We start from the raw sequence: 27,901 nt of genomic DNA on the forward strand, positions 1-27,901 counted from the left end.
CTTCTGTCCTTCACTACTAATTTTAAGTTCATTTTTTAAATTATGTCCCCTCAGTTTTCTCTGTTCTAAATTAAAAAGATTCATATAATAATCTAAATTAGGTCTTACTAGTGCATTGAAAATTTAACATTCCAATGAATTAATAAATTCAAAACATTTATGTATATATCCTAACATTGTTTGCTAATTCTTTAAATACTCTAAACATTGTGTAGATGTAAATGCTATTATAGATTTATTATGAGAAACATTTTCAAAAGCCATTTGAAATATCTAAATATGCTTTATTATTTTTTCTGTTTGTATTCTTTCCTACTGTTTATGGTTTACAATTCTTTAACATGTTAAACACAAATAATATTCCTTTTCTGAATCTATGTTGACTGTTCTCTAGAACATACAGTACAAAAGATTCTCTATCTTAAAAAAACTTTCTACACCCTGTCAATGATCCTGCCTCATAGTTTATCATTTATTTTTAATAAGAAGTTGACATATACTGTATCTTTAATTTTAAAGTGAGATTTAAAATAGTAAAAAGTAACTTTAAGCATAATGAATGGTAATATTATGTCTAGAGATGGGGAAGCTATTCCTGTGCTTACCTGTCTATACTTGTATATACCAATCTATGTCAAGTGGATTGTGAATATAAAGTATGAAAAATGATTAAATAAACTGGTGTCAAAAGCATTCAAGTTTTATAGGCATTTGTGGTCTAGTGTACTGTGCTTCAATTGCTTTTGAACAGTGCACTGTGTTGCATTTTATAAATTTAGAAATGACCCTTTCTATTAAAATTACACCACTCTACAGATGTTTTATGCTAAACTTAAATTTTCTTTTCCCACAAGTAATTTTAAAGCCAAAAGAATGTTTGGGATGATTACACAAGCACAGCAAGTGAAGATATGCCTGCATTTGGTCACTTTGGTGTATAAAATCTGTAGCTGGGATAAGTTTGATTGATTTGTGTTTCTCCCACACGTGCCAAATGCAGCTGCCCTATTTTAGACCCATAATTCTTCACAGAATTATCTAATTAGGAGGTAGTATCTGGTGCAACATTTTATCTTATTGTGGAAAAATGTGGTTTTGATCCCTTTGGAAGCAGTGCAAAAGTCCAATTCCAAGCAGTACTTGTTTTTAATGCACTTGCAAGATTAATGTAGTATTAAACTTTGCAGAAGGAACACCTTCAGACAGAATAATAGAGAAAAATATATTTGAAAAATGTAAATGGTAATAATATAATTGTACTTTAAATTAAATAAGTCACTCTGATTCCAGAATTGAAGAATATGCCCAGATATGTGTCCTTGAGAACTGCAACCAGAAACTGTCATCTATACAGTACATTCACATGCAAATGTGCACTAAATTAATAAAATTATTCACTCAGGGATTGCAAAGATAGAAATAAATAACATCAGTAATACTGAAGAAAGATATAAGGGGTTAACTGATTTCTTTCTGTACAAAGACTTCTTGTGACACAAGACATTCCTTGCTTAGGCACCTTTGAGTTATGGCAGGGATGGGAGTTAATTGATATGAAATTCCAAGTGCAAGATAGAGACGCCCTAACTAAGGAAAGATAAAACCAACCATTAAAAATGTTCAAGGTCTTGGGAATGTCCAAACACTGGTGCCCCCCCATTACCATGGTAACAATTTGTGTCAGAAGCAGCTGAAATTTGCAATATAAACTGGAAGTTTTGTACCTATATTCCAAACAATACTTCAGTCTTATTGTTCTTTGCATGCAATAAACTCAGTTGTTTAAACGTCATCTCGGGATCCAGAACTTATTTGTCTGTTACAACAATACGTCTACTACTGTATAACATTCATTATTGTCTATAAGTTAAATGATTCTCATATAATTAATTACATTTATGTTATCAAAGACAAGTAAGTATTAATTTACTGTCATTAACTAAATTTTATCGAATGTGTTTGGAATAATAGATTAACTCTCAAGATTATAATGTGAACAATGTGGTTTTACTTATCCAATTGACAAGCAGACCAGGTCAGTTTTATGGTGAGATTAAAGGCCCCACTCGAAGATGGAACTAGACTGGCATCTCCTGTAGTTGGTTCTGAACCAAGGTTCTCCTGTGATGCAGGGAGAGAAGGAGGATTTCTAGCTTGGTACTAAATATGGCTCCCGGCTAAACCTTATATTTAAACACTGAGTCTAAAGCAATCCTGTTGAATGAAACAAGCAGAAAGAACTCAATTTGTCCAGGCCTATAGTGTTATTACTGAGTATTCCCTGATATTCAGGCTATTGAATACAAAATCCAATTGTATTTATTCCTTTGATCAAGCAAAATCACAATAAATTCACGAGTCACAAAATTCTTCTTGTAACAGAGAAAGTCTTGGACGGAATTCTGGTTAATTACAGATTCACTATTGACATACAGTACTGTAGCAACTTGAACTTAAATTATCAAACTCAGACAATGGTGGTTGCAGTCACGTAGCTAAATCTATGGCCAGGTTTCAATTGAGAGACCAATACAGTAGTTTATAAGCTTACAGATATAACCTTATCTTATAAGTCCAGTAATCATGGCTAGTAATTTTGTGGGGTCTTTCCCCACCCTGCAGGTTCCTTATTTGCTGCACATCCTTTGTATGGTGATTGACCATGACCTCTCACCCAGCATCTCAGTCCAGATCATGTCTTTTGATGTGTTCCAGATGGAGAGAAGCACTGCTGGGTGCTCTTCTATGGGAAGTTCCAAAATGGACTAAATTTATGATATTAGAAACACATACTGTACCTACTTCTAATTTTCAACTGCATTCACAAACCTTTATCAGAGCTTAAGCTGTGTACAAGCTTCCAAGTGGCTGATTAGATAAAACCACCTTCCTAAATACAGGAAGTGTTTGAAAACTTCCACATTTAAATTTAGGCTACAGCTTTTGCCAAGTATGGCCTGGAGCTCCCTGTAATGGTGTTCCGATGAGTTGATGTCGTTGAAAGGGGTGGAGGCAATCTATCACAAACAAAATCTTCCTGGTGCTGGCCAGATTCCTGAGGGACTGAGAATTATCAATAAGGCATGTGCCTGTCCTGTGTTTGGCAGCACAGATCTTTGTATTTTTGTTTTTAGGTGCCAAAAGCGCCAAAGGGCTTGGAAATGTCTCAGAGGGTATGTGTGTAATGCCTGCATCTTCCACAAATAAGTGCAGAGGTGAAGTGGGAATAAGGGATACTTAATGGAAAAATGGTGAGGTATCCTATTTTTTATTTACATATATATTATCTATATTTTCTTGCAGATACTAACACCTCTTATATGGAATTTAGAAATGAATATATATATATATTTAAAATATGACAAGATATAAATCTGCAATAATACATCTTTTATATAAATAACATATAGTGGAATGGCAAAATATTCTTTTTAAACCAAAGACACTGTGCTGTGGTTTTAGAATCTCTTAACCATACAGTATATATTTATTGGACATACCCTGTAATTTTGTGAGAGAGTTGAAAGGTAGACATTATCCAGAAAGATTAAAATAAAAATAACAATGTATTACAGTTTTAATCAAATTAAATGTTTTTTGCAAGCAAATATATTTTATAAATGAATAGTTTATATAATGGATTGATTTTGTTTCTGAATTCATATATTGCAAAAATGTTTATTTTTTATTTAATTTCTTTATTGAGTCTTATTGACAGGGTTTTGAAAATAAAAAAATATGGCAGTTTTGAAATATTGTATATGTAACTAATCTACTTTCATGATAAAAAAATAATAAAACTCTTAAAACACCATTTGCAAAGCAGGCTGTTCTGCTTTTGAATTCCCTGTAATTTAAACTATGAGAATTAAAGCCTCTTATTTTGTGGTTTGGGCTTTACAGATGACTTCTCTAAAAGGAAGTGTCCAGATGAGAGCAGTTTTCCTTTTCCCTGATTCCATTTACAGCTTTAAGATTGCAAGATTGCCTTGATTCCATTTAGAGCTTTAAGACCCATTTAAGATTGACTAACTTGCTTCTGGTTTGGAACATGACCACAGTTGTTCTTCCACCATCTTTAACCTAGGGCTTGCCTGTCTGTTACTGGATCTATACAGAAGGGATGAGAGAACACCTATGCAAATGTTTTTTTTTTGTTATTTAAAAATGTAAAATGTAAAAATTATGTAAAAGTATGTACTGTAAAATGAGTATTCTCTGATAAAATACAGAGCGTTTTAAGAAAGGTGAGCTCTTCCATCTCACTTTCAATTTGAAGTGTAATATACACTTTATAAAATGTATAATCATAATAAAAGACTAGCACATTATTTTTCTGCTTTCTTACATGTTTAAAAGTGAAAACTTGGAGCAAATATTGAGCCCCTTAGTCCAAATATCACTTAATCTGAGTCTAGACTATCATTAGTGAACTGTAACCAGAATTATCCAATTATTGGCCAAGCACTGACAAGATTGGTTAGGTTTAAGATGACCAGGGTATCCTTTTAACTTACTGGATCTCTGTAGTAGTATCACTTAAAGATTATCAATGCCATTGGCTCAGTGGAACTTGCAGTACTGTATAACGTGTAGTGGATGGCTTTAACAAGTCCTCTTTTCACAGGAAAACACACAATCCTCATGCTCTTGCTATGAGGAAAATAATATTTACTTCAACTAAAAAATATTACTTTAGTTTTTATATAGCCACTGGCAGTTGGATATTTATTTGGTGGATTTAAGTATTTCTGATTCTGCAAAATAATTTAAATCCACTTTTAAATATGGAACCTAACTCACAATGCTTAAAAATACTTTAAAAAATACACATAAATTTTAACCACTATGTACTGCGTGTAGTTTTTCAGTATGGTTTAGTCCTGCATTTTTGGTTCTTATGCCTTGTGGCACACCCTATAATTATGAGCAATGAGAACACTGTCTTGTGATTATTTTCATCTTCACTGCATACATGGGGATGGGGGTGGGGGTGGCATGGTGGTTAGCACTGCTGCCTTGCAGCTCTGGGACCTTGGGTTTGATTCTGGGCTAGGGGCTCTTCTGTAAGGAGCTTGCATGTTTCCACATGTTTATGTGGAGTTTCTAAGCTATGCTAGCTGCATGTCTTTGGCTATATTACATTTTCCCTTTCTCTGTAGTCCTGCAGTGGACTGACTTCCTGGCCAGAGCAAAAACAGTCTCATGCTATTCCCATGTGTTCTATGCTTCTGGAATTGACTTCTGGTTGCTGCAGCCCTAACAAGAACTGATGGATGGATGAGTACATGTACAAACGTAAATTCAGCTTGTCCTGGAAATGGTGATATACTGTATATAAAATGTAATATATAGGTCTGTATGTGTAAATGTGTAAATATATTACATTAGCAGACTTCTAAGGGATGTTTTTACAGGGACATTTTCACAATACCTTTCTTTTCTGTAATTGTCACATTCTTCAAAATAAGTTTACATTGATTTATTTTCATTAAATGCAGAATTCACAATTTAAAGGGCTTAAAATGTATTGGTGTCTGTCAGTTTTAGAAAAAAGCAAGTCCTCAACATTGTCAAGACAAATATCTCGTCCCAAGACCCAATGTCTTGGTTTTCTACTGGTTTCAGCCTTGTCCGCATGATTGTCACTATGTACTGTATATAATAGATACATACGATATCTTACAAAGATCACATCTCAACCTTATTGTGTCTTTTCATAATCAAGATGTTGCAATGAATAATGGAAATTAATACTAATTAGCTCTGGTCATTTCACAATACTTGCAAGAAGCTTGCTAATTCTACTTTTGTGACTATAAAATCAAAGTAAGCAGCAACAAAAAGCTGTTTTGTCCTTATTGGGGCTAATCTGACTTGCCACACATGAGGGACTTGATTAAGCATATAAGAACCCCATTAGTTCCCAATTTGATTTGGCACAGATGAATGTCAAACTAAAACCAAGAAAAAGAACACATATCACATATTCACAGAAAGTAACACATATAAGTATAATGGAGATTAGAGCACTACCATTTGCCATCTGAGGTGTTACAACCCAGTTTTAAATTGGAAAGAAAAACCAAATCAAATACACAATGATAGGCCACAATTGAGAAGACTAAGAGTCATAACGCATTTTCAAAATCGAAACATCATTTTCTAAGTGTGATGTTCTGGGTACAAGTAACTGGTTTCTTTTGATGCACAGGATCCACTTAAAAGTATTAAGTTTTTTCTGAATGCCTTTTAGTATATATGGTGCTGTATATGAATTACCATTACTTTTTTTTTACTTTGAGCCAGTCTTCAAGGTTTTATTAGCCAGACTTAGTATACATAAACTGTCTCTGTAAGAGCAATCTGTATCAGATATTGAGAGGAAGTGGAATTCTGGTGGATCCTAAACAAGCAGCACACCTCAGCACATCTGGTTTCCACTGCTGCTTGTATTACACCAGCTTTGCTGTGTGAAGTCATTTCCAAATTAAACAAGCTACCTTTTTTCATTCAAGGGATACCTACAGAAGAACTAGGGTAAGCCTGCCAAAAAAAAGGACTCTTGACCTCAAACATTCCTGTTGTACAGGCCATGTTTTCATTACCTCAACAAATTTACACATTTGTTAGTGATGGCTTAAGCTGCCTCCTAAACCAAACCACACCCATAATAAACCCACTGACACCCAGAGACACCTGCATGGTCACTGACAATGTATGATTGTTCTGAGGATCTGGGGCACTGGGATTCCCCACTTTTTCTGTTAAATTGTGCTCTACAGAGAGTGCAGCTGTAGCGGAGCTAGTGCGGTGACGTCAGCGCCCTCACTGCATGTAGCAGGGACTTCAGCTGCCTGGGTTGAGGGAGGTCTCCTTTAGCTCACGCGGTTGGTGCCCTGTTGTGTTACGCCGGAGACCCGGGTTCGTGCCCCAGGTTTGGGGGACGGAACGGGCGGCGGGAGGCACGACTCTGCGCAGAACCGAGACTAACATATTGGTGCCGTGACTCGGGCAGGAGTGTGGGAGTGTCCTCCACCTTCACCGAGGCGAAGTTCAGCAGGGGAGGGTGTAGCGGAGCTGGTGTGGCGACGTCAGTGCCCTCACTGCGCGTATCAGGGTTCTCAGCTGCCTGGGCTGAGGGAGGTCTCCTTTAGCTCACACGGTTGGTTCCCTGTTGTGTTACGCCGACGACCCGGGTGTATGAAACAGAACGGGTGGCGGGGGGCACGACCCCATGTGGAACCGCGACGATCACACAGCCATCCTAGTACATAAGGTGCAGCCATTATCAGTAGAAAATCCAAGTGAAAAAAATACACCTGCAGAATACTAATGAAGTGTTTTACTAATTTCCTTGTATCTTTATATTAATAGGCTAGTGCCCTGAATTGGACTGGTGTCAAATCCAGGGTGTATACTGCCTTGTGCCCAGTACTTCCCAGTATAGGCTCCAGGCTACTGTGACCCTGAATTGGATGAGCAGCTATTTAAATGATGAGATTATGATGATTAATAGATTATTTGTAAATATCCAATTTTTACAAGCAAGGTATTTTGTAATATTTGTATTTTGCTATATTGTGTTTCATGTTCAAGTGTGATATCAACTGTTATATTCATGAGCAGTTTAAGCACATTATTGGAAGGGAACATTAATCCAGCTTTTTCTTCTTCAGATCTAGACAATGATAATATAATAACAACAAGATCTGACCTTGAAAAGCTTTCCTTTTTGCAACATTTGTCTTTTGTATTAGATCTTATATTAAGTTTAAAGTATACAGTAAGTGTTAGAGGTTCTATTTTATGTGCTGATATTTCTTGCTCACTTTTTAAATTTTAGAAATTTGAGAATACAATAGTTAATAATACTCTGAGGTGGTGAATGTTAGCTACAATAATTCCTTCAAATTCCTGCCCTAACAGTTACTGATGAGACTGCATAATGATACTAATCCAGTAGAGTCCGGATATCACTGGACCTATAGAGTCAGGAGTAAATCTGCAAATTCTGTGTCAGTTGAGCTATGAGATCTTATTAAGTTCAGTGATTTAGGTACCTGGTATAAGTAGAATAGCTATTTTATAATACTGAGAAAGAAAATCAAAGAAATCAGAAATAACAATGTTCCTCACTTAAGGTGAAAGCTAAAGCAAATGATCTGTTTAAAAGTTCACATTATTAAATTTAAAGTTAATAACCTTATAACTCCATAACTTAATAACTGTATAATAATGCTGAAAAATACTCAATTATCAACATTAGCACATTTAATCAACACAGTGAGTGTGGTCCTGGAGTCGTAGGGATTCTAATGGTTTAATTAGATTGTTGATTATTGACTTCACATTAATGTCTAGATAACCAGTTTCTAAATCATTAACTATTAAGTAGATTATGTCAGAAGACTGATTTGCATTACATGTTCTGGAGTGAATATTAGAATATGTCTTCACTCATAGGATATGTGAGAGCCACAAATACTCTAATATTGTTAACAGTCTGTAAAGTACAGTATATCTTGTAAATAGAGAAGAATCCAGAATTTCTGACAGTGTATGTAAATCTCCAATGTGTGTTTCTATGGTTTAAATCGGGGGTAGGGGAAGACAATGAGGACTTCATTTCATCATTTTAATGGAATGTGTCAGAAATGCCAACTATACTTTGTTCCATTTAATAAACCAAGATTAGTAATGCAGTGGAGATTGTAAAGCATTTTTCTTTCCAGGTTACTTGTCTTTTTAGCCATATTAAGCAACATGCTGTATTTGTACTGCATACATTTTAATTCTAAGGTAACAAAGCAGGTTCTAAAATATTGAGTATCACAAATGCTTAGGGTTACTTGAATCTGACATATCATATTCATTCCCTTACAAATTATGAGTGATATGTTCCTGTAACTTTTACACCACCAGAAGATATCATGCTTTTTCAAGGTTTTGCAGCTGAGGTGAAACACCTGTTTAGGTCCCGTTAATAGGTTGTGGATCCCTGTTATTTTAAATGAACCCAACTCCTGCATGCTTTAGGTTACTTAATGAGATTTAAACTGGTGACAGAAGAATCAATAAATGGAGTTAGCTTTCCTCTTCTCTGTAATACAGTTGGGAGCTGTAAGGTTTGATATCATAAGTAGAAAAATGATCTGCATGCTTTCCTCTTCCGTCTATAATTCTTTGTTTCCACCTGGCTAATTTATTTAGAAGCTGGTACAAGTCTACAGAAGCTGCAGATATTGTAGCTATCTCGGCTCACAGCCAGCCTTGAGCCTGATAGCATCTGTTTAAAAAATATAAAGAAGATTCCTCTTCCTTTGAGCTTTTGGGTACTAGTTGTCTTGTTTTCATCCTCTCAAAACTAATAATATCTATAAGGGCTAAAGTTAATGAATGCAGCACCGAAGTTATATTATCAGAATTAATATTCTGTTGGAATCTTCTCAGTTTGGTCAGTGGTGAAGAAAGTAACTTAGAGGTAAGTTTGATGAGCAAAGCCATAATACATTTGCTTGCTTGGAAAAGGTATTTAGTAAAAGTAAAGCACTCCAATAGGATATCAGATTTCTTTCATGTAGAAGGTACCTGAGCTTTTGAAAGTTTCCAACACTTATAAACCACTGCATATCACCCTTGTATCATTACTTGATTTACACATTTTGAAAGATTAAACACGGTTTTGTGGCTTCAAAGAAAACTGTTCCCCGTTTTTTTTCCCTATAATTAGTCTTTATTATCCCCTCCCCCAAACCCTTTCAATTGCTTGCAAAAACAATCATCCCATACTTAATTCAACAAGTTGGACAGTGTATATACTGTATATAGTATATGTACACAAAGAATTAACATGTTTACAAGGTCATCACTTAATAAAACATTAATATAACAATATACAAAGTATACACAAATATTGAAAATTGGATTGCTATTATCAAGTAATAATTCTACAACATTTAAAATGTATACAAACTTTAAAAGAGACATAATTAGGTAATATAAGTTGATTAATGAAATTCACACATTTTTATTTTTCACAATTCGAAAACATACCCATCATATTGGCATATTCTAATTTGCAATGTGTGCACTCAGATGTTAAACTAGCCTTAAATCGTGCCATTCTCAATGGTGTATAATGAATATGATGATGTACTTCAAATTGTATCAACCATGTTTAGTACTAGTTACAATTGTAATTTTACAATTACAGTTTTGGGGGCGGTGGCTCTATCAAGGCTCTTGTTCCAGTATTCCAATATTAAATCTGAATATGTACAGTATATGTCAATGTGTGTTTTCTAGATTTTTGTATCAGTTATATTTCAAATACCATTTTTCTAGCAAGTTAAAACCACATTTAGCAATGTGGTGTTATTAGGACTTTAATTAGTATGAAATGTACACTTCTCGGAAACAGTCAGAGGTTAATTTCATGCTGAAGAGCAAAAAGAAGAAAAAATACAATGTTATAATTGTGTAGTCTTTAAGTGTATACAATATACTATAAACTTTAACGTCATCAAAAAGTATAATTTAAAGAATGCTACACTGATATATATATGATTTATAGTATAGATTTTATATCTCCTCATTAGTGATGGCTGATGTCAACCATTTGTTTAGTTTTGAAAGTAATCTGTGCTTAATTATTTATACAGTATTTCCTTCTCTGTTTTTTACAGTCTATCATTTTCATAAGGGACCGAAATTCTCATGGACAGGAAATATCTGGGTATATAGACTACTCCCACAGACTTAAAACTGAAGAATTTGAACCATACTTCAGTGGAAAGAAAAGACTTCTGCCAAGACTGACTGATTTAAGGTACAGTTATTTTATTATACCACAGAATCATTAATGTGTTTATTTCAGTTCTACATTTTTTAATTTAAAATAAGTTCAAAGCTGTTAGTCATTTAGATATGTATTTTCAAATTTTACATTCCCATAAAATACATTTTACATTCCCGAGCATACAATACAGAGATTGTATGCTCAACAGCCTGCTAATATCTACATCAAATGAGCTGTTAAATGTTTATGCTTAATGTAGTCTTTATTGTACAGTATATGTTTTGTCATGGTATTGCCAGTACGATAGAATAAAAGTGAATTAGTTTTAAAACCATTAGTTAGCATATGGGCCTACATATTACCAAAATGTATAGAATTTAAATCACTGAGACTGTCATAAAGTAAGACATCCTTAGATAAAATGTAAAAAACAGATTTTAATATCCCTTTTCTTCACTACTGTATTCAATCTCTTTAAAATATATATTTTAGTGGCACATTACAAGCAAGTTACAATGTGAGACCATGTTTATTATGTAATACAAAGGTTAGAGGTGTGTATTTTGAATGTATTTCTTAATAAAAGTATTTGCACAGATATCTGTCTTGCTTACAAAGTCCTGTAACTGGTCTACTTCCGCAATGAACTATGCCCCCTCCGGACATTCCATAAACCCTCAAACCTCATTGCATCCCATAGATTTTAAACAACTATGGAAACCAATACACTTTTTACTAGAAATTAATGTTCAAGGTTGCACATCGCACCTTTTCTTAAAGTTGAAATGGATACTTAATATTTTCTACATGTACATTATGTATTTTAGCATAAAAGTAAACCTGATTTCAAATAGAAAACAACTCGGGGGTACCATATCTTGTAAGAGAGAACAACAATATACAGTACATAAACTGCAGAATATAAAATATTCCTTTGCACAAAGCAATCTTAATTTACTACAATACGTTTAGATAAAAATTCAGTTTAGCAATATCCATTTTTTTAGCATATAGCATTTAGCATGTGAGATATTATTCTCACTCCCATCCTGTATGAAACAGAAGTGCATGAAGTAGAAAAAAAAGGCTGTATTTATATACCAGGATAGGTTTTGGCTCTCTAGGAGTGATGGATGGCAGTACTTGTCTTTGACTGTATTTGTATTATATTTTTTCTGTTTTCTAAACCTAATTAAAATAGCAATTTTGTTAAATGTCCTAATAAAAAAAATTAAGAAAAATCTTGAATGGATTCCATTTGTCCTATGTCCATACTTAATGGAGTATGGACTCAATATAGACACAATGTGAGACAAAAACCAAAACATTCAGTTCAAAAACCAACAAATTCAGTTCACATAGAAATTGTTTAATTTAAAAGGTGTATGATTTTTAATATGACATTTTCACATCTTATGCTTCTTTTATCTAGAACATTAAAGTTGCTGAGTAATAGGTTACTGAAGTTAAAAGTAAAATAAGTGCTGGTTGAAAATTCCATGATATGCCTGACTGTGCATAATGCTCATAAAATCTTCTAACAATCCTGATATGCAATTTATATTTCTTCCTATCTGACAGGTGCATTTTCTAATTCCTCTGGTCTTGTCATACAACTCCTAAATTGACAGAACTAAAATAGGTGGCTCCACCAGCTTTACACTAACCTAACCTATTGCTGAACCTAAGCAGTATGTATGTACTGTATAATGTATGCAGTCAGTTCCTGTATTCAAGTTGTGTCTTAGGCACATTTCTAAGTGCCACATTCCAGAAGAATGTCAAACCCACTACACCAAAACAGTGGTCCTTTAATAAAGGGATTTTACTCTGGAGAGACCAACAGAAGGAATGCTGCCACCACTCATTTAGCATGTTGATCCCTGTATAATATTCCATGTACAAATGAATGATAAGTTACTTTTTAGTGAATTGCACTGTGAAATAATTTTAATGTGCTCTGTAAGAACAGTGGCTCACTGCTTAGTGTTGTTGCCTAGCAGTGGCAGAGGGGTGTTATCTGTGTGGAGTTTGTATGTTCTCCCAATGATTTCATGGGTTTCCTTTCGGTGCTCTGGTTTCCTCCTCTAGTTCAAGGATATAGTGGTACAGTAGGTTAAGTGGCTTCTGGGAAAATTGGCCCTGGATGTATTGGATAAAGTAGTTAGGAAATGGATGGATGTTATTAAAGGTGCTCAATATATAATTTAATCTTAATGGTTACATATGTTCAATGTGTAATATCATCTATTTTGCATTCTGCTTTTGAAAAGGTCTGCAGAAACCCTGTAGGAAAAATTATTGTTATTTCAATAAACAGCCTGGAATGAGATATGTAAAATGGTACGTATCTTAATGTTAAATCCTTTATAAATCTCCATTCCATTACAGTAAAATTTTAGGCATGTGTGACAGGAATTCCTTAACTGCACATTATTATTTGTTCATCATAAATGAAGTAGGACCATATATTGTACAAGATATTACCGGATATAAAATAATATTTTGATCTCAAAGTCCTCACCTAATTGTCCTTCAAGATTTCTATACTCGTCCAGTTTTATTCCAGATGTGCTTTAAACAACTCTGATTTCTATTTAATGCTCCATTAAGGACTGACCATCTGTTTATACACTCTGACCATTGCTTATCCAAGAATCATTTGGGCAGAATTGTTGCTGTGTCAAGCAGATACCATATCCTACAGAGCCAGCCATGAGTTTAATCTGCTGCACCTACTGAACCTCCTACTGTTCTTCCACATAAGAAACACTACAGGATATGGTTTCTGTAGAAAACATAATGATTATTCCTTGTTTTCTCATTACCTGTGCCTATGAGTTCCATTTTGCTAATCTGCCGTTTTACAAATCTTTGACCTTTTCTTGTGTTTTCTAAAATGTAAAACATGTTAGCAGACGAAAGAATGAATTTACATCACAGTACCACTTTGTGCAGAATTTATGCTTTCAAGATAAACTATTGGCTGCTATGGAATATCATGTAATTCTTTTCCAGGAATAGTTATCTTTTTATAATGGATGGATATGCAGTATTCATTGATATTGTTTGTAGAAACACTCAAAATGATTTACATTTCATTTCACAATTGTCTTAAAGAAAAAAAAGGTTAAAATTGTGTAATTTTCCAATGTGATTTTGTTTTTTAAGAAATAACAAAAGTTTTATTTTTCTTTAATTTGAAATATTTCCTTGCATGCTTCCAGATCATAAAGTATTCAAAATGTGATTTTTGATAGTTTATTAAATGACTACAGTTTTACAAATGGGAACACAGTGGCTTGCCTCTCAGGAGCAACAAACAAACTACAGTATATTCAGTGTTAAAGTGGTATCAAACATTTCTTCAGATGCTTTTGTTTTCTGATATTCTTAACTAATAAATATTCCCTTTATCATAATAGGTGACCTACTTACTCTTAACAAGCACCATAATCCTAATGGCATGCCTTGTAAGATATCCCTATTTTGTATTTTGTAGTTCTTAATTTTCTTCATGTATGTAATATACAGTACAGTATTTGTTTGTGTGAGCATGATATACTTATAAAGACTTGCGATGCACCTGCGTGCCTGGCCTCATTTGTTGTTTAAAAAACTTTACATTGCTGTTATATTTTATTAACTTTTAGTATATTCCATATCCTGGTGAGAAACCAGGCACCCCTGCAGCACTGTTCTAACTGGGGTGTTACGTGATATCCTATCTAAGACAAAAAGTGAAGTTGCTGGCAATGATACATATTTGTTGGCTAGTAACAATATTCAGCATTCTGTGCTGATACGCACATTGAGTGCACATTATAAAATAGATCTTCTTTATAAAATTCAGTGAATTATTTTTCACAGTAGATGTTAGGGTATATTTTAAACGTTCACAAATAAGCTTTTTTCGGAATGTAAGGATTAAAAAATACATTACAGCAAAAATTGTATTTACATTTCAGGTATAATATTAATATTTATTAAATATATTTGAGACTGGGAAACCTTATACTACATGTATATATTATGATAAACTTTGTGAATGAGGCCAACAGTTTCAATTTTGCAGTGACTGCCAGCACTGTAGCACTTTATGCAATCAGATTTTATTATAAACAGATTCCCTGCAATCAGTTTGTATACTTGGAAAAGGGTATTTATATGCAAAAACATCATAACAGTATTATGGTATCTGTTTATAACTGACCCTAGAGGTTATAATAAAGATAGCCTTTTTTGGCACAGAGGTGTTATTAATCACTTGATTTATAACCATACATTTTGGCCATATGGAAGAATATATATTACACCCTACTGCCTTATATAATGCAGAAAGCTGTATGTATTGGATAATCCCACTTGAAAATAAGATATGATGACAAAATCTTAAACATTTTGGGCACACATCCAGTTATTTATGTATCATTTTCCTGAGCTAACAAGATTTGAAAATCTGCTAAAATTTACTAATGATGAAGATGTATTTTACGTGTAAATGGTTTCTTCAATAAATAGAAACATTTTAAAAAAATTATACACACTGCTAAAATTATTTTACTTTTAATTGATTCCCATTTACTTTGTTTAAAAATATATTACTTTTTAATTATACCAAAGTTAATGTTTTATGTGTGTGAGTTGGTGGGTTGTATTAATGTCTTGGAATTAGCACTGCTGTCTTGCAGTTCCAGGGTGCTGGATTCATTTCCTGCCCTCATTGCTTGTTTATGTAGTCTGCTAAACCCAATCTTCACCTGAAGACTGATTCACAAAACAGGTTTAACTAACTCAGGCTTTTCTCAAGTTATCCGGATAGACTTAACCCAGTATTTGAGTTCAGGTTAATTCACTTTCACAAACTGGCAAAGGCAAACTGAGGTTTGACTTATCCGATTTAAGGAACTCAGATTTCAACAATTTGAGTAACTGTGCATTCATGCCACACCTCAGAAGGCAAAGATGGTTGAGCAAAACCCCAGCAAAAGAAAGTGTGTCTTTATCCAGTGATGAATTACAGCTCTTTATGTAAACTATGAGAATAAAATCTGTTGTAATAACAAGAAGCTATAATGTAGCTGCTGCAAAAGCCAGAGAAAACGCCTGGCAAAGAATCACAAATAAATTGAATATGGTTAATTATGACTATGAGCATGCATGTGTTGGCATTATTTAGTTTACATTAATATCATGCTTTGAAGTGTAGCTCCCATTTAAGCTATTGTGTGGATGTATAATATATTTTTTATGCAACAGTAATTTATGCATTTACAGTAGCTGGACTACAATAGGAGGACCTGATGGAGGGTCAAGACAATATACAAGAATATCATCCACAGTGGTACTGTAGTTCAATCCTCTGAATTAAAATGTTCCCTAATTTTAATCAACAAGAAGCATGAGCAGAGGAAGATTGGAGGAGAACTCCTCATCATCAACACAATAATGAATGTTTTCCTTAATTAGAATATTGTCTTAACATTTCTGTGGTATAAATCAAGAATAGATAAGGTATCCACCCCTCCAAGTTGCAGACATTCTTAAGACAATTTTTTTAGGCAAGAGGTTTATATTTTAACTGTACATTGGTTCTGTGAATTGGTTGTTTTTTTTTAAAAAAAGCAGGCAGTATTTGGCTTTAATGAGGATGTCTTTGCAGTTCAGAGACACTATTATATTAGGAAAGGCTGCGAGAAATGTTTAGATCACGGTGCAGATGTACAGGGAACAGAAGCCACATTGACAATGGATAGAATTAAATATAATAACATTAGTAGTTAGTAGTTATTTCATGAAACTCCTGTGTGCAGATATAGGACGTGTTCAGCAGGGAGGCAGAGCTATCAAAAGAGAGTGACACATTGCCTCGGTAACCACAGCTGAGTGGAGTTTAAAAGCTAATGAGACTCAGCTGTGGGAGTTCTTTAAGAGCACACCGATCACTTCCAAGGGAAGAGATCAAGCCAAGACCTGTCTTGTGCAAGCTACAGGCAAGAGAGGACATGGGAGATCAAATCCCTGTCACGACCCTCTTCCTACCCCTAGAAGGCGCTCCACCTTTCTGTCTTGTTTCTTGCTTCCCGGTGCCTGTTTTTGTTCTTCTTGTGCAACTGGTAGAGGTGTGCTATATATTTCCAGTCTGTCCTGCCCTCCTCACTCGGCATTGGGATCAGATGTCGTGAGACTCGCCTCACCTAGTTGCCCTTCGTCCACTGCCTGAGGGCTCGTCTCTTCCCCGACTCCATCCAATACCTTGAGCCCAGAGCGAACCCCCTCGTTTGCTCCGTTCCTGCCACTACGCATAGGGTCTTCCCGTTCGGCTGTGAGAGAGTCAGGCCAAAGCAGTTACGAGGGTGCTGTTACGAGAGCACATCTGCTTTACAGTTCTGAGAGAAAAAGGCATACTAGTGGACACAGCTAAGCCCCAATTAAGGTCATAGAAACTGAGTGACATTTCCGGAGGAAACTGGATATAGTTGTTGGAGTCTTTATACTGTGCAGTAGTGAAAGGAGCCAAAATACTTAAACTGGCTGTTGTAGTTAAAGAACAGGACTGTTCATTGTGTCCACTGTTTGAGTGTACAGTACATGTGAGTCTGTCAGAGTGTGTATGCAAGAGTATCAGGTGCAGTAGAGGGACCATCTCCCAGGAACTACAGGATATCAGGGGACAGAGTGGGGCTGCAGACCATCTGGTGGTAGATGGGCACTGGGAAGGTGCACAGGCAAATGCATGAATGTATAAAAGCAGTGGTGGCTGAGCACAGAGAAGATGCGCTGGCAGCTATGGCATAAGAGTGAGGCACCAGTGCTGTGGGTGTGAGTGTTTAGTTAGGGAAAATGTGTTGAGTCTGAGCATGATTAGTGAAATTCGTTAAGAGACTCAGTGTGTATAGTTAGAGTGAGAAGTCTGGGCATGAGAGTAAGGCAGTGCAGCCTCTCAGTGTGTGTGAGGCCCTGCCTGGTGGCAATAGAAGGTCATCAGCTGGAGGCAGACCTGGCAGACCTGGCAGCTTGTGGCATGACTGGTTGTGAGAAGACCAGTACTTGTCATAGTGTAGAGAAGTGTGACAAAAACTTCCCCGGCAGTCTACGAGCTGCATGTCCCTGGTTCCAGATACACCTGTTCATGATCAAGGTGGAGCCACTTCCACTGTGATGTCACACCTGTTTGAAGGTATTTAGTAATGTATGGCCAGGAAATGTTATGAATTCACACAACTGTTTCAATGCAAAAGGCATTTTCTTTATTATATATCACACTGTTGCTTTACCAAAGTGCTCTGAGACACAAAAACAGTAAACAACTTCACCAGTCACAAGGAATCTCAGCAAAATGCATGATTTTCTTTTAATGCTTAGCTATGAGCAGTATTAACAATGTGTGGGCTTTAGAGATCCTGAATGTGAAGTATACTTTATTTGCTGAAACAATATCTGTCAAATAAAATCATTAGCAAACTGTAAAGAGCAATCTTTAAACTTGTTGTTTGCACAAAGCTGTAATTTTAACTTGATACTGGATCCTTGAAAAAAGGTGACATCATTTTTTGTTAAGTTTAACTTAACCTCCCTTGGAGCAAGTTAAGAATAGAGGATATATTGCTTTGGTTACTTAACTGGATAAAATTCAATCTTGCTTTGTAAAATAAAATCCTTCTGGCAACATGTTTCAAAAGTTACCCAGTTAACTAATTAATCTCACTTCATGAAACAACCCTTTTAACTTTTGATTTGCTTCTTTGCTTTGACTGCTTCCCAATAATCTTTTTTTCCAAGGGAAGATGGTTCCTTCATAACTTGAGTAATTTTGCTACCTCTCTGCAACCAGTTCTTCTGCAAACATAAATGAATCATCTAGTGTAGACATAGATACAATTAGCTGTATGATGACACCAAGAAAGTATATAGCAAATGTAAGATTATATGACTGGCATATTTCAAATTTCAACACATAAATGTACAATATATATTGTATGGGTAATATAGAAGATAAAAATTGTATTATTCAGAGCCAAATGCCTACAACTTTGTGTGTAAAGAAGTGTTTCCTATTCCTTACTTCACTATTGATCCTGTCTAATGCCCTAAGGATTTTATATATATTTTTATCTCAAACATAAACTTTAAAAGAAATCAAACTTTGAGTTGAAATGACTTGACTAAGATGCACTTATGTGCATCACAAATGGCCTCCATTTTGCACATCTTCTTATATTTTTTGTTCATGCTTGATGAATAGTAACATATGGCTAATATTGCCAAGGAACTCATCAAAAGAAAATCTTAGAAAGTCTAAGCAAAATCTCAGACTGGCCATGCCAATCTCCAGATTTAAAACTAAGTGAGCATTCAGATTAGATGCTTAAAAAAATGTATATCAGATTACCACAAGAATATCAAGAACTCAAAGGGGCTGCACCAAAACCCCTGAAATGATTAACGTTTGCTGAGCTCAGTGAGTCACAGACTCAATCAAATACTGACTTTTATACTCCAACATTTACTTAAGGTGAAAGCATTCCACTACAAAGTTTTTTTTTGTTACAGTATGTTCAATGTATTCAAGGAATAATCTGAAAATAAAGTGCACATTACATGGTACTTACACATTACTCTCATAATCACAAATATAAATTCCTTGACTATTAAAATAACAGTTTTGACTTTGCTGTTCCAATTTATGTTTCTGCCATCACGGATACAATTCCAAAACATCTAAATGCAAACCAGTACTCCCACTCTCATTGATAGCTGTTTATTAGTGGGAAACATACTGTAGATGCTACCACACCCATCTGTCTTTTGGAAAACATGTTTCCATTTTTTTCCAGATTTTCACAGTTCTAAGACAGTAGCTATGTACTGTATGGGTGTGTTATGGACCAGCACAAAAATGTTCATTGAACAAACCACAAACCACAACAAAATGTGGCAATCTCTTACAGTGTGGGTTGCACTGCAAGCAGTGGTATGGTTACAGTTGGTGGTCTGTGATGAAACTATAAATTCTGTTCATCAGGATTCTTCTAGAAAGAAATGGTGCTTATCCATACCAGTGATAATCTGTTTTTTTTTGTGGAAGACAGCTGCCCGTGCACTAAAAAGTGTAAACTCTTTGTTTCAAAGCCCAAGCACATTCATTTTTGGTGGTCTTGGTGATATGTAAAGACTATAAACATGATCCATGGTTCAGTTATTAACAGTTATGGACAGTTTTTCTGTTCCTTTTTTAAAGCGTAAATGTGACATTATTTCTTCCAATATTTCGATGGCAAAATAGAAATCAAGGTTAATTATATTACTAGATGTATATTATATTTGATATTACTATTTTAACATTGTTGTATTTTTAGACAAAGATACATGCAGGGATAGATCTTGCAATTACAAATGAAGTGGAACAGCTGTAAGCAGATAAAACCACATCCATCCATCTTTGGAGCTGCTGTATTGACAAACAAGAAAACCACAAAATACTGATTTGATGTGAGTCTTCAAGAACATTTTTAATGAAATAGTTAAATTCAAGAGTACCTGAAACAAAAAAGGCTGTAGGAGTGGCAGCTATGGAAACTAAAAACAAGGTCATTTTATGAAATACATGGAAATACAAACAAGCTTATCCAGAACAGGGTAAGCACTACAGTCTGTAAAATGTGGTTAGAGTCTATACTGGATTCTTACTGTGACCAGGATTAAAATAATTAAACTATTAACCAGGAACAGGCGAGTTTGTGAAGCTTGCTTCAGCAATGTTATGTTTTGCTTCCTACACAACAATAACTCTTGGGATTTGCTGTGTACCTGTGAGAAACATAATTTCTCCAATCCATGATAACTCTCTTGTAAGGTACTTTGGATTATATAGCATGTACTGTACCACAAGCTAGTAACACTTGATCTCCACTGCCTCTGGAATTGTGGCAAAGAGATTCCAGACAAGGATTTTATAAAACAGAAAAATATTTTCCAATTCCAAATTATTTTTTACATCATTTTCTCTTTGCAATATTTCTGAGAGAGCCTGAATACAGAAAATATTACTGCAGTTACCTTGAAAATGTTAAGGTTATGAAGTCAGAAGTGTTTAGATTCAAGGAATATATTTATTGCTTAAGTTCAAATAAAATATGTAACATATCTCATAAGAAATCACAACAAAAACAAACCTTCTCAAGAAACCTTCACTGACAGTCAAGTGAGGGAAATACTTCAAATCATACGCAACTGAATTAAAGCCTCCAATTATATTTTTTTATAATATATTCCACTTTATTGGTTTATTTTTCCAGTCCTATATAATTGACAATACATATAAAGTATGCATTCTTTGTTATATCTTCATTGTTCAGGTGCCTAATGTATTCAATACATAATGATATTCTAAAGAACATAGTGAAATATTCTGGAATTAGAGCAAGTGAAAAAAAAACTGTGAGAAACAATGAACAGTTTATGGACCTTGCTAGAATAAAACATCAAAAAGGACATTAAATTTTTAAAACACTAATATTTTAGAAACTATACCTGTAAAGAGCTAGGGGTGTAACCCCAGCACCCTGGCCACATTTCCCGTTGGCCCTTACCAATTATGGCCTCCTAATAATCCCCTTCTATGAACTGGCTTCATTACTCTGCTCTCCTTCCCACTGATAGCTGATGTGTGGTGAGCATTCTGGCGCACTATGGCTGCTGTTGCATCTTCCAGGTTGATGCTGCACATTGGTGGTGGTGGAGGGGAGTCCCCATTACCTGTAAAGTGCTTTGAGTGGAGTGTCCAGAAAAACGCATTAGAAACAGTGTACTGAAGCATCAACATTCCATTGTAGTAGAGCTGAGTGAAATATGCAAAAACAGTAGGCAGACTCTTTGGGGGAGGTTGGAATGTCATCTACAGATGCCACATCTTGGTTAAAAAAGTAATAGATCTATAAGTGCAATGTACGTAACTAATGAATAAGCATTGTTTTTGATGAGTTCTACTCAATAGCGGGTGTGAATACTTTTTACCATGACTGTGTATTGTGATAGAAATGACAGGTTCAGGAAAGATAGGAGATCTTGTATGTTCTGCATTCTCCAGAAAGCTATGGGGAATTACCTATCACACTTAGTAACTTGAAAAGTTAGTGGAAGACAATTAGCTGGATGATGTTAGAAACAGGAAGCAGAGGAGGAGAGCAGATCTTCTGCAAATGGATTGTACCAGATGGATAAGGAAAAAGTAAGCAATCAATCAACTGGACACCATTGGACTATTAAACATCACATTTGTTTTTAGATTGTTGTGATTTTAAAAATGATTCAGTTACCCAGGTATTATAGAGGCACTTTTGTAGAAGGAGTCATGGTAGATTTCTGAGAAGAGCTTGTTTGTGTATGTTTTATTTGATTTTGATTTGTTTTGCATTCAATGTATAATAAAGAGCATGTTTTACCTTATAGCTGAATAAAAATAGAAACTGCATACCTTTGTGTCCATTAAAGTTGCCTTATACCTTTCCATGGACTCAGTCAAAATAATCAGGCAGAGGAAGGTTCTCAGAAAGAAGCCTTAAAGAATGAGACTCTCTTGGCTCTTGCCTTATGACAGCCCTTACTTCCATGGCAGATATGGTCCAGGAGATGCACACAGAAGTGTGGGAGAGAGAATGGATGCTGGCCCTGTTATATTTGTCCTGTATGTAGTACGGTCACAATGCACAAACCTGCCCTCATGAGAAAGAGAGAGGACATGAAGTCGAAGAGAACTACAGTATATGAACATGAATATGATGATAGGAATGCTTGAGGTCCAAGCACTACCTAAAAAAGAAAGGTCACACAATACTTAGTTATACATTACCAAGTTACACCAAGTTATAAACCATTGTTTTAGACGTTGATATATGTGATCTTTGGCACTTAAAAAAAGACTGTAAAATATGTCACTGTTTTTCGTGTAGAAATTATTTAAACTATTTTTCTGTCTCAATTTTTGGTGCAGCATATTTCCTCCCCCGAGATATTTCTAATCCTTATATGTGATCGCACAGGTTCTATACTCATTTGATTAATCCTCATTTTTTCTAAGAGGTTATTATTTTATTGGAAGCTGTTGTACTGCTTTTACTAAAATCTAGAACAGCCCTATGTCATGCCCTCTGCAGCCAGAGGGCGCTTTTACTCTGCCAGTCCACGGTTTGTCCATTCCAACTTCTGTGACAGAATGCTGAGCGAAGGTGAATGAGAAACCCAGAAATATATAGCCCCAGAGAGAGAGACACCGGAAGGACAGCAAAGCACAGGAAACTAGGGACAGGACAGAGTAGGAGTGCCCTCTGGCTGCAGAGGGCGTGACAGTAACCCCCCCACCCCCCCCCCCCCCCCACTTCGTGGGCGGCTCCTGACGCCCATACAAATAAGTGAGCTGCACAGCACTGGGGGGAGGAAAAACCTCATTTAACTGAAAGGAAACCTCCGGGAGTCCACTGCTGAGAGCTGCCCCCTCCTCCAGGGTATAAACCTTTATTGGGTAGAGGAAGGGGGGTCAAGGAGAGCTCCGGAGACTTAAAACAAAAAAAAGACAAGTACACAAGCACAAACAACGATAGAAATAAACCTGGGAGACCAGGGTAACAAACCACAATAAACAAATAGGAACCAAGAGTTCCACAACACAGGGGTCAGGGAGACCAGAGAGAAGGGGAAACCAGGAAGTGAAAAAAACAAAACACCAAGCAAAAAACAAAAATAAAAACACAAAAACCTGGGAAAAATACCACAGACTAGGCAATAGGCACGTTCAGATTCTATCACTGATATCGTACAACCCGAGGAAAGCCAGGCCGCAGCCCGCTCACAGGCACAGATGACTGGAGTGATATCCAGCAATAAGAATGGAGGAATGGCAAAAAAGGCTCACCAAACTAACGCTGATATCAGCAGAAGACAACCCGAGGAAAGCCAAGCCACAGCCCACTCACAGGCATGGATGTCAGGAAGGTGATATCCAGCGATTAGAATGGGAGAGGAAAAAAGGTTCACACCCTATTGCTGATATCAAAGTGGACAACCTGAGGAAAGCCAGGCACACAACCCACTCACAGGCATGTATGACCGGAGCGATATCCAGCCATGAGGACTGGAGGGCCAGCTCAACATTCAATCACGGATGCCGGAATGACAACCCGAGGAAAGCCAGGCCGTAGCCCGCTCAAAGGCACAGGAGAAAAAGCATCCCACGATTAGAATAGGAGAGCTGAGAGAAAAAAAAGCCCAGAGAAAAAAAGCTGTGGAAAAACAAAAAAGCACTGCTCGGGGGGTCAGAAGGAGGCTCAGCATTCTGTCAAGGACGTTGGAAGGGACGAACCATGGAATGTCAGGAGAGCAGAAAAAGACCCATATGCATAGCGGCGTAACGGGGGATTAGCCTGGGCTCAGCAGTTCAGGAGTCTAATAGAAAGCCCTCAGGCAGCGGACATGGGACAACAAGGTGCTAGGCAGGTCTCGGGACATCCGAACATCAATGCTGAACCAAGGTGAATAAGAGACCTGGAAATATATAGCGCCAGAGAGACACCGGAAGGATAGCAAAGCACAGGAAACTATGGACAGGACAGAGTAGGAGCGTTCTCTGGCTGCAGTGACTGTGTTTGAATCTGAAGCCTGGAAGAAATGTGATCACTCGTGGGAATGTTGTGGTCTCTAGGGTCAGCAGTGGGCTGCAAGCTGCTGCCAATCTGGGCATGACAATTATCTTTTACTTTGTGAGCCCAAGGGCAGTACTGTTTCCCATTGAATGGGTCCAGTCATTGCTAACCCACTGGTAATTTGGAAGGTCAAAGACTCGTAAATTTCAGAATCTTCCACCTTTTTGGAATAATATACTCCTGCTAACTCTTAAGCTCTTACCTTCCCTGGTCTTTAAGCATGATTTGTGATATCATTGATGACAATTGCCTGTGTATATTTCAGGATCTGAGAGAGAGTCACTTGATCTCTATTATCAGCATCTCAGACGTCTCAGTTCTTCATGCCTACAGGTTTTACTTAATCAATCCATCCAGTGGCTGATACATTGCTACTAAATCCACCATACACATCTAACTTCTTCTGTGTGTGTCCTTCTTCACAAGTGTAAAATAAACCCTCAGATAGAAAGTTTTACATGGGCTAGAGACCTATATTAGCTGGATTAAAATCTTATCCAGTAGATTTGTACATATTTTTATATATTGTATATATATATATTGTTTTCTTATGTAGAAATATTAAAATATAAAAATTGTAACCAAATATGATCTTAAAAATAATGGAATCTCTTAAATGTAATACTAGAATATTACATTTATGTAAAAAAAAGAAAAAAAATATAGATGGAATGAAAGGACATCATTCTATAATTGTTCAGTGACTACAAATATATATACACTGAGGAAAGCAGGTTTAAACATTTTTTTCTATATTAAAACATTCCAGTAGGCTAATCACACCTGTTTATTTAAAAATATGGTAATCATAAATCTGTCTGTATAATACTAAAATTAGTGAATCAGTGTTAAAAAAGATGTAGATGTTTAAAGATTTGTATTCCAATGGTCCTGGTCCACCTTGGAGGCAAGGTGTTGAAAAATTCTGCTCCCTAAAACAAAACCCAGTTATTTTGGTGTAGGAAAAGGATATTGAAAATTTAGTCCAATTTTTCTTTTTGGCAGATATTCATTGAGAAGTTGGCATTGAGAAGAGCCTTTTCTTGAATTATTCCTATAAAGTTTGTTCAGTCAAAAAACGGTTATGAAGAAGAATGTTATCTTAAGAAACTGCAGTGTTTTTCACATGTTCTTCAACAGCCTCCAAACCTTTAAAAAGATAAGGCAGATTGCGTGTGTGAGAGCAACTCAAACTACATACTGTATGAGGGTGTAACCTTTACAAGTGGAAACATTTCACTGAAGGAAAAACAATGGTTGCACTTTCATTTGTAACAGCATTTCAGCAACTCCCTTTTTGTTTTTTTGTTTTTTAAACTGCAATTGTAGAAATAGTAGAATGTTAATTTAAATGTAGGGGATTTATTCCACCTTATCTTAATTTATTTTAATTATTTATACAGTATATTTGCAATAAAATATTTAACCCACTTGTTATGCAGAAAACATGAACACAGCATTCAGTATATCTAGCAAATTCTGTATGATATTTGGTGTATTTTAACAGTATGTATTTTTCAGCATGGAATAAACCTTTACATGTTTTATAGCTATAAAGCATAACTATTCATACTATTATTTTATTATCATCGTTGTTATTAATTTAAAATATATCTAGATTAACATTAAGGAAATGTAATCCTAACCTTGGATATTGTATTCATAGTGTATTTCATTATTATACAGTAATTAAAACCTTCTCACTGTTATTTTCCTTTAACTTTGGCCCTCCTACATACTTTTGCTATTACACACTGTTGTTTTCCAACTTATGTCAATATAGGTAAGTGGAAAAGGAAAGGAGGATTGAATCAGATGCCATAAATTAATTTTCAATTTACTTTGGAACCTAGATCTTTAAACAAATTAAATTTCTTATAACCGGAGCTTTAACCTTTTTCCTGGCTTTTTTGTGAGATTCAAAATTATTTTTTATCAAATTGGAAACAGCCTTACCTTTTTTTCTTTTTTGGCATTTGAATTGCCTCTACTTAGCAAATATAGTCAAAATAGGCTGAGATTTTCCAAGACTGTTGTATATTTTATCATATTTAAAAGGATTGTTGAATAGGATGTTGCAAACACACCGAACCATACAATGTGCACTACCGTACATACATAGAGAGAACATTTAAATACTGTATAAGGAATATTAGATAGAAGTTCCTTTTACAGTAAGGATGTGTTCCAAGTACTGTAAATAGTAAACTACACCATGGAGTCTAGCTCTATACCAAGTATTGAAGGAGTAGAAGTTACTAGCTTAGTGTATAACCTAAACATTTCACTTAAAAACATACCATATTTTATATATTTAATAATAACATAAATCTTGCATTTTATGTTGCCATGCTTTATATTATTATTATTATTATTATTATTATTATTATTATTATTATTATTATTATTACAGCTGCTGCTTTCTACATGGTTTATCAAGTGCATTTTAAAACACATCTTTTGTATTCTTTGACAGTTTCTACAACTGGGAAACCCATGTTTCAACATCAAATCCTAGTCCAAACTACCACGTGATGGCAGAGAATTCAAATGGGTTGCTTTTTAAGAACAAAAGAGACAGAAAAATACTGAATGTGGATCCAAAGGTACAGTAACTCAGAAGCATGTTTGTGCAAGACTGACATATGCTATGAAAGATGTTTGAGACCTACACTGCCACGATTATTTATTGATTCCAAGCACAATAAATGATAAAGAAATAATCAACATAGTTTAAAAAAAAACAGCAGCCACTCCTCACCAGGTGTGGAGACTAATGAAAAGAATGCAAATCCATGAAACTCCTAATAATAACAGAAGGGAAATTATCACTTCTAAATGAGGATTATAGTGTTTGTGTAAACAAAAGCATCTCTGAAGACTGGACATAAACTGAAACCTTTTTTGTTTCCTTTTTCCACTTTCAAGGCATCACCTGGTGATAATTCTGCAAGAACACCAATCCAATCAGACCTCTACATTCAAGTTGTCATTTATGATCACATTACTAGGAGGAAAACTTAAGGTTCCTGTGATTAGATTTTCAAATACCATCCATTAACACATTGTGAACCAATCAAATTAAAAATGTGGTGATAAGCTTGAGAAGCCTTCCATTTAATATGTACTGAAGCATTTTAAAACACAACAAATGAAAATTTGAAACAACAACATGTGTTATGTTTTAATTCTTCTTATTATGCATGTAAGTTCACTGAAGCCTTCTTTTCGTACAGCGTCTATTTTTAACAAAACATACACATTTTTAGGAGCTGAAATATTATAAAACATACAGGTTTTTAAATGACTGACTTAATGTCTGTTGAATTGTTATGTTCTGAAAAGTAATAAAAATGTTCAAAATGTTATTTGTCATAAATGAAGATGATGTGCATTTTAAAAA

General features: G+C 35.3%; 1 protein-coding gene across 1 annotated transcript in view; it reads left to right on the forward strand.

Moving 5' to 3' along the window:
- The window catches only part of cfap299 (cilia and flagella associated protein 299), a 270,869-nt gene extending 243,200 nt beyond the window's left edge, over positions 1 to 27,669 (forward strand). The window contains exons 4-6 of the mRNA XM_015364114.2: positions 10,689 to 10,831; positions 26,975 to 27,104; positions 27,427 to 27,669. Coding sequence (XP_015219600.1) covers positions 10,689 to 10,831; positions 26,975 to 27,104; positions 27,427 to 27,522 — 369 coding nt within the window. The 3' untranslated portion in view covers positions 27,523 to 27,669. The remainder of the gene's footprint in view (positions 1 to 10,688; positions 10,832 to 26,974; positions 27,105 to 27,426) is intronic.
- Positions 27,670 to 27,901: the final 232 nt, after the last annotated feature.

The sequence above is a fragment of the Lepisosteus oculatus genome, chromosome 3, assembly GCF_040954835.1.
Source record: "Lepisosteus oculatus isolate fLepOcu1 chromosome 3, fLepOcu1.hap2, whole genome shotgun sequence".
In the NCBI taxonomy this organism is placed as follows: Eukaryota; Metazoa; Chordata; class Actinopteri; order Semionotiformes; family Lepisosteidae; genus Lepisosteus; species Lepisosteus oculatus.